This window comes from Cervus elaphus, chromosome 22 (assembly GCF_910594005.1).
Source record: "Cervus elaphus chromosome 22, mCerEla1.1, whole genome shotgun sequence".
Classification (NCBI taxonomy): Eukaryota; Metazoa; Chordata; class Mammalia; order Artiodactyla; family Cervidae; genus Cervus; species Cervus elaphus.
Genome location: NC_057836.1, coordinates 14311174 through 14323784, shown reverse-complemented (window position 1 = coordinate 14323784; position 12611 = coordinate 14311174). Strand labels below are relative to the sequence as shown.

At 41.0% G+C, this 12611-nt stretch overlaps 1 protein-coding gene across 6 annotated transcripts in view; it reads left to right on the top strand.

Moving 5' to 3' along the window:
• The window catches only part of C22H12orf4 (chromosome 22 C12orf4 homolog), a 37180-nt gene that overhangs the window by 5939 nt on the left and 18630 nt on the right, over positions 1-12611 (top strand). For 5 of the 6 annotated variants that reach the window (XM_043881444.1, XM_043881446.1, XM_043881445.1 and 2 more), the window contains exons 4-6: positions 3254-3435; positions 7442-7541; positions 7639-7760. In XM_043881444.1, coding sequence (XP_043737379.1) covers positions 3254-3435; positions 7442-7541; positions 7639-7760 — 404 coding nt within the window. Of the gene's footprint in view, positions 1-3253; positions 3436-7441; positions 7542-7636; positions 7772-12611 lie in introns of those variants that run through there. The other variant, XM_043881449.1, reaches the window with a different exon arrangement.

The window sequence follows — 12611 nt, the reverse complement described above, 5'->3', positions numbered from 1 at the left end:
TGCTGAATGGAATGGCCCAGGGTTATTGTAGACTGAGAAGAGAAGACACCTGGACAGAATCTTAACAAGATCCTTTATTGTAATTGTCTGTTGACCTGCCTATATCTCTGGCTTGTCTGAATATCCACCTGAAAACATCTGCCTTCTTCTCTTTTATTAACTAGTAACCAGCACAGAAGGCTTCCCCAGTGGCTCAGTGGTAAAGCATCCCCCTGCCAATGCAGGGGACTTGGGTTCAATCCCTGAGCCAGGAAGATCCTTTGGAGAAGGAAATGGCAATCCACTCCAGTATTCTTGCCTGGAGAATCCCATGAACAGAGGAGATTGGCGGGCCACAGTCCATGGGGTCACAAAAGAGTTAGACACAATTTAGCAAGTAAACAACAATATATCCAGCAACAAGCTTGCAAATAACAGGGTTTGGTCTGTGATAGGTGGGTGTATGGATGAATATATACAAATAAGTAAACAAATCCAAACACTTAAGAGATGAATTGAGGAAGAAAACCCTGCAACAGAAAGAGGAACTGGTCAAGGAAGCAGAAAGAAGATAAAAGACTATAGTTTCAAAGAAGAAAAAGTTTATAGGTTCATGAAAGCTGACCAAAAAAGAGGTAACCAAGAAGGAGGGACTGGTCTGTAGTTCAAATGCTGCAGAGACAATCAAGCAAGGAGAAGACTCAGAAATACCCACTGGGTTTATCAAGTCTTATCTGTGGCAAGATAAATTCCAGCAGATTGGTGGGAGCAGAAACTAGATTTCAGTGAGTTTAAGAATGAGTGGGAGTGTGGAAGTGGAATGAGTCTAGACAACTCAAGAAGTTGGGCTGCAGAGAGGAGGGTGAGACTTGCAAAATGGGACCCCCAGGATCAGAGGCTTGTTGTTTAAGATGGTAGAGAGAAAGGCCGAAAGGATTCAGACCCAGAGCCCAAGTGAGGATCAGTCTTTCCAGGGAGGAGGGAGGTGGCTTCCATCATAGTGGAGAGGAAGAAGGAAAATGTAAACATCAATTCAGAAAACTTTACATTGGTAGCAGGAAGTTGAAGATAATTCTCTCCTGACTGCTTCTGCTTTATCTGAGAAATAGGAAAGGAGGTTGTTTGTCTAAATGGGGTGGTGGGGGTGCTGATGAGATGGTTGGATGTCTGAGGACTGAACTGACCAGAGGAAGCCAGAGTTGCCAGGCAGCGTTGCGAGGAAGGGTTGGACTGGCACCGGTCTGCTTCCATAGACTCTGGACTTCTGTGATTTTTCTGCTGCGGCTCCCCAGAGCCTGACTGCAGGTGGAGCTAGAGGAATAAGATGGGGTTTTGTTAGGTGGGCAAGGAGGATGTGGACAAGACAGTGATTGACTGTAAGCTTTGTCCGGAAGAAAGGGCAGTGAGAGGGAGCCAGCAGCTCAGATAGTGGAGATTGTGAAGCGGAGGTCCTGGTGAGGCTCCCAGTTGCCTGGGAGCTGCTGAATGAGACGTTTCGGTTGGAGTTTGTAGTCAGTGACTGAGTGTTTGAATTTTAGTGGCTGAGCTATTCCCGGTGAGTGTATAGAAACGGGTGCCAGGCGAAGGGGAAAACTTATTAAAAATACGGCGTTGAGGGACACCGGAAGGCAGGGCCTTAGTGAATCATCCACCGGGACATCCAGGTGGCCCAGGCTGGTCTCAGGATGTGGGACAGAGAGGAAGTGTGCCAGAGTTCTAGTTGACTGAGGGTGAGTAAGAATTCTGTTGGGTATGTCTCGTGTATTAGGACGCTTCTCCCTATTCACAAGTCTCACTCCAAGATGAGTTGTAAACTGAGGCTTGCAAGGTACCTAACGAGCTGATCTGACCTTGTAGGGTTACTGAATGTCTGGTGTTACGTATGGCCAAACAGGTCCCTAGGATTTGACCTTGACTCCTTCCTATAAAACTTCAGCCCATGCCCGGAGTGAATTTGGAACAGAGCCTAAGTCACATGGACTGGTTATAATTCCTAGAGGGATGCTGGGTCTAGGGATGCAGAGAAGTTATAAGAGTGCTGTCCGGGTTTGCAGAGGCATGGGGCAGGTGAAATCCACCCTCTACATTCGGCTAATTCTCTTAATAAGTCTCCCCTCCTGACCTGGAGTGGATCCAAGTGTAACTATAAGGGCAAGACTTTACCTGATTGTCCCAGTTCAAAATACCTGTTTCCATGATTTATTCATTTGTTTTATGTAAGGGAAATTATTATTCTGAGTCCTATCATAGATTCCCGTTTGGGGTATTTTCTTTGGTAAGAAAAGGGAAGAATTTAGATTGTTCTCTTTTACAGGTGTCTAGCTGCAAAGATCAAAAAAAGAAAAATTTTTGAAATCTTTGTGTAATTTCCACTTTTGCCATTGTATTGCACGACCTTTGGCAGGGGACTTCTGAGCATGTCCGTTTCCTCCGCTGCAGAGCACTGTGTGTGTCTGATGTGTTATCATGGCGTGAGTCTGGGCCAGGCGTCTGCCTCCTCAGATGTGTCTGTATGTGCACTCAGGGTGTCTCTTTTCTGCTTCTGCGTGTTTCTGGGTTTGTGTTTGTTGGCTTATCAGTGTTTATGCAGTCCCTTTATCATTTTGATAACTGCTGTTTTCATACATTTAATTGAGGGGACTTAAATTTTATGAAGAAAACAATACCTGACTTCAAAGTAAGAAAATTTCACAGGTATATCTTGATATAAAATCCTACGCATGAATTGGGTTATCAAGGGCAGTGTTATTGCATAGGTAAGCTCATTGTCTAAATATATAGCCTACAAAGCCTTTTTTAGCAATATATTTTTAATAATGAAAAGCTTTTTTTCTGATAATGTAATTATTATATGCAACTTATTCTCTTACGTGGCACATTAGAATACAAAGTAAGGGACTTAGAAATCCCACTCTGCTGCAAGCAGCCCCTTCAAGTGTGTGTGTGTGTGTTTTACAGAAATTAGATGTTAGCTTACTTATTACCCTTTCTTTGTTATTTTTTTTCAAATTATGGACACTCCTATCCCTTGCTCCACATTAACACCTTCCCCTCACCCTGCCTCCAGGTAACCCACATTGACGACTAAGTTCACATCTTTCTGTACTTTTTTGTGTATGCTCAGATAATCCTATGTAACCTATAAACACATATATAGCAGGCCTTTCTGTCCTTCGATGTACAGAAATGGAATCATAGTATACTCACTTTTCTAGTAGTGTGTTAATGAAGAACACTGCATCAGGATTTAATAATGTGTGGTCCCATCTCGCAGACCACGCTAGAGCACGCGAGGCCCGAGGAGCCCAGCTGGGATGAAGACTTCGCAGATGTGTACCATGACCTCATCCATTCTCCCGCCTCTGAAACTCTCCTAAACTTGGAACACAACTACTTCGTCAGTATTTCCGAACTCATTGGTGAAAGAGATGTGGAGCTGAAAAAGTTACGGGAGAGGTACTTCCTAGTTCTTGCATTACCGTAATTAAATGTTACATCGTCAAATAATGACAGGCTACAGAACAGCGTGTTCTCTCTCTTTTTTTTTTTTAATAAAACTGAAAAATAGAGTAGAAAACATCTTCAACAGTTGAAATTGATTTTCTTGTGTGTTTTGATCTCTCATTTTACCTGGGCAGGTAAGGTTCTCCTAGTCTATAGGACTCCTCAAGGGATTTACCTAAACGAATTATGACAGCTCTATCTACTCTTAGTTCTGATGGAGGAAGAACTTACCTCTTCTGAAGGTCAGCCTTGTTCCAGGCCTTGTGCAAAATGCTTTGGATGCTGTCTTCATTCAGACTGCTATATTTAAAAAAAATACCACAGACTGGATGGCTTAAACAGCAGAAATTGATCGCTTACTGTCTGGAAGCTGGGTTGTCCAAGGTCAGCAGACTCAGTGTCTGGTGAGGACCCACCACCTGGCTTGTAGCCAATGCCTTCCTGCCGTTGCTTCCTCAGCCTTTCCTCCATGCATTCTCCTGGTGCGTTGCCTGTAGATGGAGAACAGTAGCACCCCTTCTTCCAGGCTAATTCCATCATGAGCACGCCAACCTCTGGAGCTCACCTCAACCTAATTGCCTCCCAAAGGCCCCACCTCCACATAACATCACAGTGAAGGTTAGGGTTTCAACATTTGTACTCTCGGGCCACAAACATGCAGTCCTTAACAGATGCCCTATCTCATTTGATCCACAAGCCTACTGTTACTGCCCCAGCTTACTGAAGCAGAAATTGGATTTCCTGTAGTTCTTTTTTTCATATCGAATAATATTGTCAACAGACTTCCCAAGTGGCTCCATGAGTAAAGACTCTGCCTGCAACGCAGGAGACTCAGGAGATGTCAGTTTCATCCCTGGGTTGGGAAGATCCCCTGGAGGAGGACATGGCAACCCACTCCAGTATTCTTCCCTGCAGAATCCCATGGACAGAGGAGCCTGGTGGGCTATAGTCCATTGGGTCACAAAGAGTCAGACACAACGGAAGCAACTAAGCACGCATGCATGGAATATTGTGAACAGACTTTGAAATAAGCGTGAAATACAGATTAGATTTTTTAAAATACGATGGTAGTTACCCAGCACTAACTACTTCTGTTGAACTTCATCTGTTTGATTTTTCCCCACCGGGGCTTCAGGTAATACAGTCTCCCTCTCCTTCTGAATCTGGTCCCGGGTCTGAGGTTTTCTGGGCCTGCACTCGTTCTACCTGTTTAGGGATATTAGAAAATGCCCAGCTCGGCGTCTGTAGTTCTCGTCAGTGGCTGTTGCTCCTGCTTTCAGTCAGTGGCTGAGCTGCTCTGAGCTGTGGTCCTCTTTGCTGCCTGCTCACTCCACCTCCCAGAAAATTTCATCTCTGGCCATCACTGTTCTATCATTGTTCTTTTTTTCTAAGTTGGAAGAAGGTTCTTACTCCACTTAACCCTTCAGTTTTTTAAAAGCTGCATTAAGTTACTAATTATCTGCATTTACTGGTTCAGTTCAGTTCAGTTGCTCAGTCATGTCCAACTCTTTGCGACCCCATGAACCACAGCACGCCAGGCCTCCTTGTCCATCACCAACTCCCGGAGTTTACCCAAACTCATGTCTGTTGAGTCGGTGATGCCATCCAGCCATCTCATCCTCATTATCCCTTTCTCCTCCTGCCCTCAATCTTTCCCAGCATTGGGGTCTTTTCCAAGGAGTCAGCTCTTCGCATCAGGTGGCCAAAGTATTGGAGTTTCAGCTTCAACATCAGTCCTTCCAATGAACACCCAGGATTGATCACATTTACTGGTACTTTATATACATGTTGTTCTGTTACAGGATAGTTTTTCAATAGGGATTTGTTTTGGTTGATGTTATTTTTTGAAATGTCCTTTGGCCAGACTTCTTGACAGGGCTTTGTTCCCCCACCTCCAAACATACAGACTATAATGGAGTACATTTGGGGCTTCCCTCGTCCAGTGGTTGAGACTTCACCTTCTAATGAGGGGGGTGCAGGTTCTGTCCCTGGTTGGGGAACTAAGATCTCACATGCCTCATGGCCAAAAAACCAAAACATAAAACAGAGCACTATTGTGACAAGTTCAATAAAGACTTTAAAAATGTTTGAATACATTTAAGAACAGTTTTATAGTTTTTCACGTGTCCAAGCTGTCAGCTTAATAAATAAAAATAAACCATGTTCTCTTTAAGGTAGGTAATATTTTTTGCAAAGTTGAACCGTATAACTAATAGTAAATTGGAATTCATTAGTGGAAGTTCACCAAAAATTTTGATGTTTAATTCATTTATCTCATTCATGAGTAGAAGTGACACCTTTTCTCATCCCTCCTTTCATTTTAATCCCATTTTACATCTTTAAAAAAATTTGTCTCAATATAGCATCAGCACAGTTATAATGATCTTTTTTCCTAAATGTCTTCAAGATAACGTACAGGTTGTCAGAATCATCATGACAGACATACTGAGCCACTACATAGTATTTCATGTAATAAATTTTTCTTTCATCTTAATCGTAGAAATAAATGTTGTATCGTTAACTGTACTTGCACTTCTAACACATTAAGGGTGAAATAAATGTTCATGAAGTTTTATTTGTTGAATTGTTACTTATTAGTTTTCTTTTTGCTGGTTGAAAATTTCCTTGTTTTAGCAAACCAGATTCAAGATAGTTCTTTGAAACTTTATAAAGTAGCAATGATACTTTTTATCCACTAGAGGGAACATGTGTAATATATTAATATATTGTATCAAAGTTTGTAATTATAAATGCTTAGCAGTTACTTCTGTTTTAAATAAAAATCTTACCTGCAAGCATTATCTTCACCTGACCTCTAGTAATTATTAAAAAATTCATGGGGTCACCTGCATTATCATTAAGTGGGAATTAAGTGGTACTGAATATTTGATGCGGGAAGGTATACATTGAGATGTATAAAAGTAACATACGAATGAGTTTCATTTATGATATACACGTAAGTATCTTAATCAGTTCTTAGAAATAAGTACAGTTTCTCTTTTAAAGAGCAATTTACGTAAACTGACTGAAATGGTAGTGAAATCCTTTAGTTCATGTCTGTGTTTCACTGCTTCCAAGTTTGTTTGAAATGTATTTTAGAACAAACTTGATTAATACACTTTTATTAGAGATAAGATTTAATCAACTTATTTATTAAAATATAACCTACATACAAAAAGGCAATAGACTGTAGGTATACAGTTCAGTAAGCTTCCACAAAGTAAGCACACCCATGTGCTCCTCTCCCAGATCAAGAAGTAGGTGATCTCCAGCCTGCAGAAGGCTCCCTCCCACCCATCCAGCAGTTCCCACCCATTTCCTCCATAAATATCCACTATCTGAACTTCTAGCACCATCAATTAGTTTTTCTTATGGGGAAATACCATTTTTAATTTCCGCACATTGTTTATTTGGATTTAAGACTAAAACGTATCTTCAGAATGTATTTCACATTCCTCTAGAAAGGGAACGCTGTGACTTAATACCAGTTTGATTCTTAGAACCTAACTGGCAGCTTCTGATTATAATGTGTGATTCGAAGGTTGAAGTCACTTTAACTCACGTTCAGAGGAATAAAAAATGTACTTTGAGCTGAATTGTGGAGTATCTTCTTTGTGAAAATCTGCAAATGAAAAAGCCTCTGGACTTTTCAATAGTAGTTACGGAAGCTGAAATGTCTCCTGGATTCTGAGTGTTCTCCTCTATGCACTAAATCTATATTCCGATTTAACTGCACACGTGACATTGTGTATACCATCCGACGTTGCATCACTGTTTCCACCTCTCCATTGCGAGGCTTCAGAGTGCTTTCCAGACAGTACTGTTGCCGTTCCTGGGCCCCTTCCTATAAGAAGAAAGTGTTCTTTTCACTTTCGTAGCTGTTGTTTCCATGAATCTGAAGTGGTTCTGCACCTTTAAAATGTGATGACTGTATCTGATCTGCTTATTTATGTTTCAGACAAGGTATTGAAATGGAAAAAGTGATGCAGGAGTTGGGAAAGTCACTGACAGACCAAGATGTAAACACCCTGGCTGCTCAACATTTTGAATCCCAGCAGGTAAGTGAGGTATATATAATGACTTTCAGAGTGCATTTTTTTGTTTATTTTTGTGGGAAAAAAAAATTTAACTAATTGGTATACTGTCTCTTTTTAGGACTTAGAAAATAAGTGGTCCAATGAATTAAAACAATCGACTGCCATTCAAAAACAAGAGTATCAGGAATGGGTAATTAAACTTCATCAAGACCTGAAAAACCCCAACAACAGCTCCCTCAGGTATTAATCAGGTATCGTTTTTATGAGATGAAAAGTTGTTATCAGTAACAGTTTGTATTTACTGTAAAATTGGACCTTTTTAGTTGTAGATATTTTTAAGTTATGAAAATTCAAGATAACTATATGCTTCTTTTAACACCTTTCATCTTATAGACTTTATGTGGATTATGTGGAGCAGGATGTTTTACAAAGGTGATTCCCCACCTAGAACTTAGCCTTGTAAATCTTGTGGGTATGTATGTCTAAATACCTTGACTACTGTCTCCTGTGTTTTTTAAAATTGGTTTCCTTTCAATGCACTACACAGTGGTTGAATGCATCTTAAATGCCAAGCACTCTTTAAGCAGAAAAACAAGATAACTGCCTGTGGGGAGCTTATATTCCATAGAGACTGACCTGTAAATAAAACAGTACTGTACAGAATGATATGTGCAGTAATACAAGCATGTACAGGGTACAAAATGAAGAAAGACTTTCTATAATTCATAATTTGTGTGGTCCCTTATGGCCTAAATGCACTGTTTCTTATATTGCCTGTTTTTTCCTGGCTGTGTACTCACCTTTGAGAATTTCTTTCTTTTTTCAAATCCTAAAGTATATTCTATTGGAGATATACTTAGTACAGTATAATAATCCTGTTTTCAGGGTTTTCTAGTGTGTGCTGTAAACATTTAGATATGGCGTTTTATTTATATAATGTCCTTCTCCCCTACTTGTCTTGCCTTGAAGGTAAAAAACCATGTCTATTTTTTCTGCTGTTGTAATCCCCAGATCTCTGTCAAGTGTCTAGCTCTTGATCAGTTCAGTTCAGTTCCATTCAGTTGCTCAGTCATGTCTGACTCTTTGCGACCCCATGGACTGCAGCACGCCAGGCCTCCTTGTCCATTACCAACTCCCGGAGTTTACCCAAACTCATGTCCATTGAGTCAGTTTTGCCATCCAGCCATCTCATCCTCTGTCGTCCCCTTCTCCTCCTGCCCTCAATCTTTCCCAGCATCAGGGTCTTTTCAAATGAGTCAGCTCTTTGCATCAGGTGGCCAAAGTATTCGAGTTTTAGCTTCAACATCAGTCCTTCCAATGAACACCCAGGACTGATCTCCTTTAGGATGGACTGGTTGGATCTCCTTGTAGTCCAAGGGACTCTCAAGCATCTTCTTCAACGCCACAGTTCAAAAGCATCAATTCTTTGGCGCTCAGCTTTCTTTACAGTCCAACTCTCACATACACACATGAACACTGGAAAAACCATAGCCTTGACTAGACGGACCTTTGTTGGCAAAGTAATGTCTCTGCTTTTTAATATGCTGTCTAGGTTGGTGATAACTTTCCTTCGAAGGAGCAAGCGTCTTTTAATTTCATGGCTGCTGTCACCATCTGCAGTGATTTTGGAGCCCCCAAAAATAAAGTCTCTCACTTGTTTCCACTGTTTCCCCATCTATTTGCCATGAAGTGATGGGACCGGATGCCATGATCTTAGTTTTCTGAATGTTGAGTTTTAAGCCAACTTTTTCACTCTCCTCTTTCACTTTCATCAAGAGCTGTTTAGTTCTTCTTCACTTTCTGCCATAGGGGTGGTGTCATCTGCATATCTGAAGTTACTGATATTTCTCCCAGCAATCTTGATTCCAGCTTGTGCTTCATCCAGCCCAGCGTTTCTCATGATGTACTCTGCATATACATTAAATAAGCAGGGTGACAATATACAGCCTTGATGTACTCCTTTCCCGATTTGGAACCAGTCTGTTGTTCCATGTCCAGTTCTAACTGTTGCTTCTTGACCTGCATACAGGTTTCTCAAGAGACAGGTCAGGTGGTCTGGTATTCCCATCTCTTGCAGAATTTTCCACAGTTTATTGTGATCCACACAGTCAAAGGCTTTGGCATAATCAATAAAGCAGAAATAGATGTTTTTTCTGGAACTCTGTTGCTTTTTCGATGATCCAGTGGATGTTGGCAATTTGATCTCTGGTTCCTTTGCCTTTTCTAAAACCAGCTTGAACATCTGGAAGTTCACGGTTCATGTATTGCTGAAGCCTGGCTTGGAGAATTTTGAGCATTACTTTACTAGCGTGTGAGATGAGTGAGATTGTGCAGTAGTTTGAGCATTCTTTGGCATTGCCTTTCTTTGGGATTGGAATGAAAACTGACCTTTACCAGTCTCATGGCCACTGCTGAGTTTTCCAAATTTGCTGGCATATTGAGTGCAGCACTTTCACAGCATCATCTTTCAGGATTTGGAATAGCTCAGCTAGAATTCCATCACCTCCACTAGCTTTGTTCTTAGTGATGCTTCCTAAGGCCCACTTGACTTCACATTCTAGGATGTCTGGCTCTAGGTGAGTGATCACACCATCGTGATTATCTGGGTCATGAAGATCTTCTCTATACAGCTCTTCTGTGTATTCTTGCCACCTCTTCTTAATATCTTCTGCTTCTGTTAGGTCCATACCATTTCTGTCCTTTATTGAGCCCATCTTTGCATGAAATGTTCCCGTGGTTTTTCTTGAAGAGATCTCTAGTCTTTCTCATTCTATTATTTTCCTCTATTTCTTTGTACTGATTACTGAGGAAGGCTTTCTTATCTCTCCTTGCTATTTTTTGGAACTCTGCATTCAAATGAATATATCTTTCCTTTTCTCTTCTCTTTTTTTCACAGCTATTTGTAAGGCCGCCTCAGACAGCCGTTTTGCTTTTCTGCATTTCTTTTTCTTGGGGATGATCTTGCTCCCATTGATACAGGCATGTAAATAAATACTTAGGGATGGGTGTATAGACAGGCTTATGAGTAGATTATCATTAAACTGTTTACATGATGCTGTCTATTATCACCTCCTATTATCTTTTATTTGTGTTGTTGTTTTCCCCAAGACAATACCTTAGAAACATTTAAACAATTTTTTATAATTAGAAATGGGATAATCCCCTGGATGCTAACATGTATATACTCTTCATTTCAAATGAAAAAAGTGCTAAACTCAGTACAAAAGGAGAGGTCGGGGACAGGCTGGGAACATCCATATGCCATAAGGTCCAGTGGTATTTCTCAGACTGCTGCTTGCAGTCTGCTCGGAACCATGCTAGATCCTCTACTTTCCAACTGAACTTTAAAAATGATCATAGAATGGAATGGAATGGAACAGATCTGAGTAGAGTAGACTAGGGGAAAAAACATCAGTGCATTACACATGTGTGTATTGAACAAAATGTAAAATATTAAATATGTACTCTATACTGTAGTGAAAAAGGCAGAAAATCACTGACCTAATGGAAGCTCAGAAAGCCCCTTGCTACAAAAAATATCTCTTGATGCAGGAGACCCCGGTTCGATTCCTGGGTCAGGAAGATCCGCTGGAGACGGGATAGGCTACCCACTCCAGTATTTCTGGACTTCCCTTGTGGCTCAGCTGGTAAAGAATCTGCCTGCAATGTGGGAGACCTGGGTTCAATCCCTGGGTTGGGAAGATCCCCTAGAGAAGGGAAAGGCTACCCACTCCAGTATTCTGGCCTGGAGAATCCCATGGACTATACAGTCCATGGGGTCGCAGAGTCAAACATGACTGAGTGACTCTCACTTTCACTTTCACTTGCTACTATGGTTTCAGAAATTCATTCTATGTGATCAGTTCCATTGTGTAAATATTGACCCCTAGCTGCTGCTGCTTTAAAAAATCAAATATTCCAAGGAAAGAGTATTTTTACTGTGACTTTGTTCACTTGCTTTCCTTTTTGATAGGTTTCCTGGGGGAGCAGAAGCCTGTTTTCAGCTTAACTATGTATGGAATTGTATGAAATTGACCAGTTTTTAAAATTCATTTATTTTTGCATTTTTGTTTAAAGTCAGATCTATTGAAGGGTAAATTGCATAAAAGTCACTTGTTTTAGGTTTACATATTGATGAGTTTTGACAATCTTAGTCATGAAGCCATCACTGCAGTCAAGACATAGCATTGCCTTTTCATCCATTTATATTAACCCCCCTTCTGCTTGCTGAGCTCGTGGTAACCTGATCTGATTTCTGTCCCTGTAATTTTGATTTTCTCAAATAAATGGAATCAAACTGTATGCAGCAGTTTATGGCTTACTTTCTTCACTTAACCCTTTTGAGACTCATTCATGTTGTTGCCATTATAAGTGGTTCTTCCCTTTTTGTTGCTCTGTTATTTTTTTGTTTATCCAATGGTGGACATTTGAAGTATTTCCAGATTTTGGCAATTATAAATAAAGTGACTGTAAGCATTCACATACAGGTCTTTGTCTAGTCATGAAAGTGAAAATGAAAGTCAGTCGCTCAGTTGTGTCCGACTCTTTGAGAGCCCATGGACTGTAGTCCACCAGGCTCCTCTGTCCATAGGATTCTCCAGGCAAGAATGAATACTGGAGTGGGTTGCCATGCCCTCCTCCAGGGGATCATCCCGATCTGGGGATCGAACCCAGGTATCCCACATTGCAGGCAGACTGTTTACCATCTGAGCCAATAGGGAAGCAGGAACATATGGATGGACGTATGTTTATAATATAATATAATATGTGTAGACATATGTTTAAAATTCTCTAAATACCTAGGAGTGGGATTGCTGGGTGACACAGTAAGTAAAATCCATGGTGTGTTTAATCTTATAAGAAACTGCCCAGCTGTTCTCCGAAGTGGTTGTGACGTTTTTGCATCCCCACCACCCACGTATGAGGGTCACAGATGCTCCACACCCTCGTCAGCACTCGGTGGTGATATTTAGCCGTTCTGGTAGGTTTTGTAATGGGGTCTCGTTTTGTGTGTCTTTGCATTTCCCCGGTGGCTGCTAATGCTGAACATTTTTTCATGTGCTGATCTTCTAGCCATAGCTCGCCTTTATT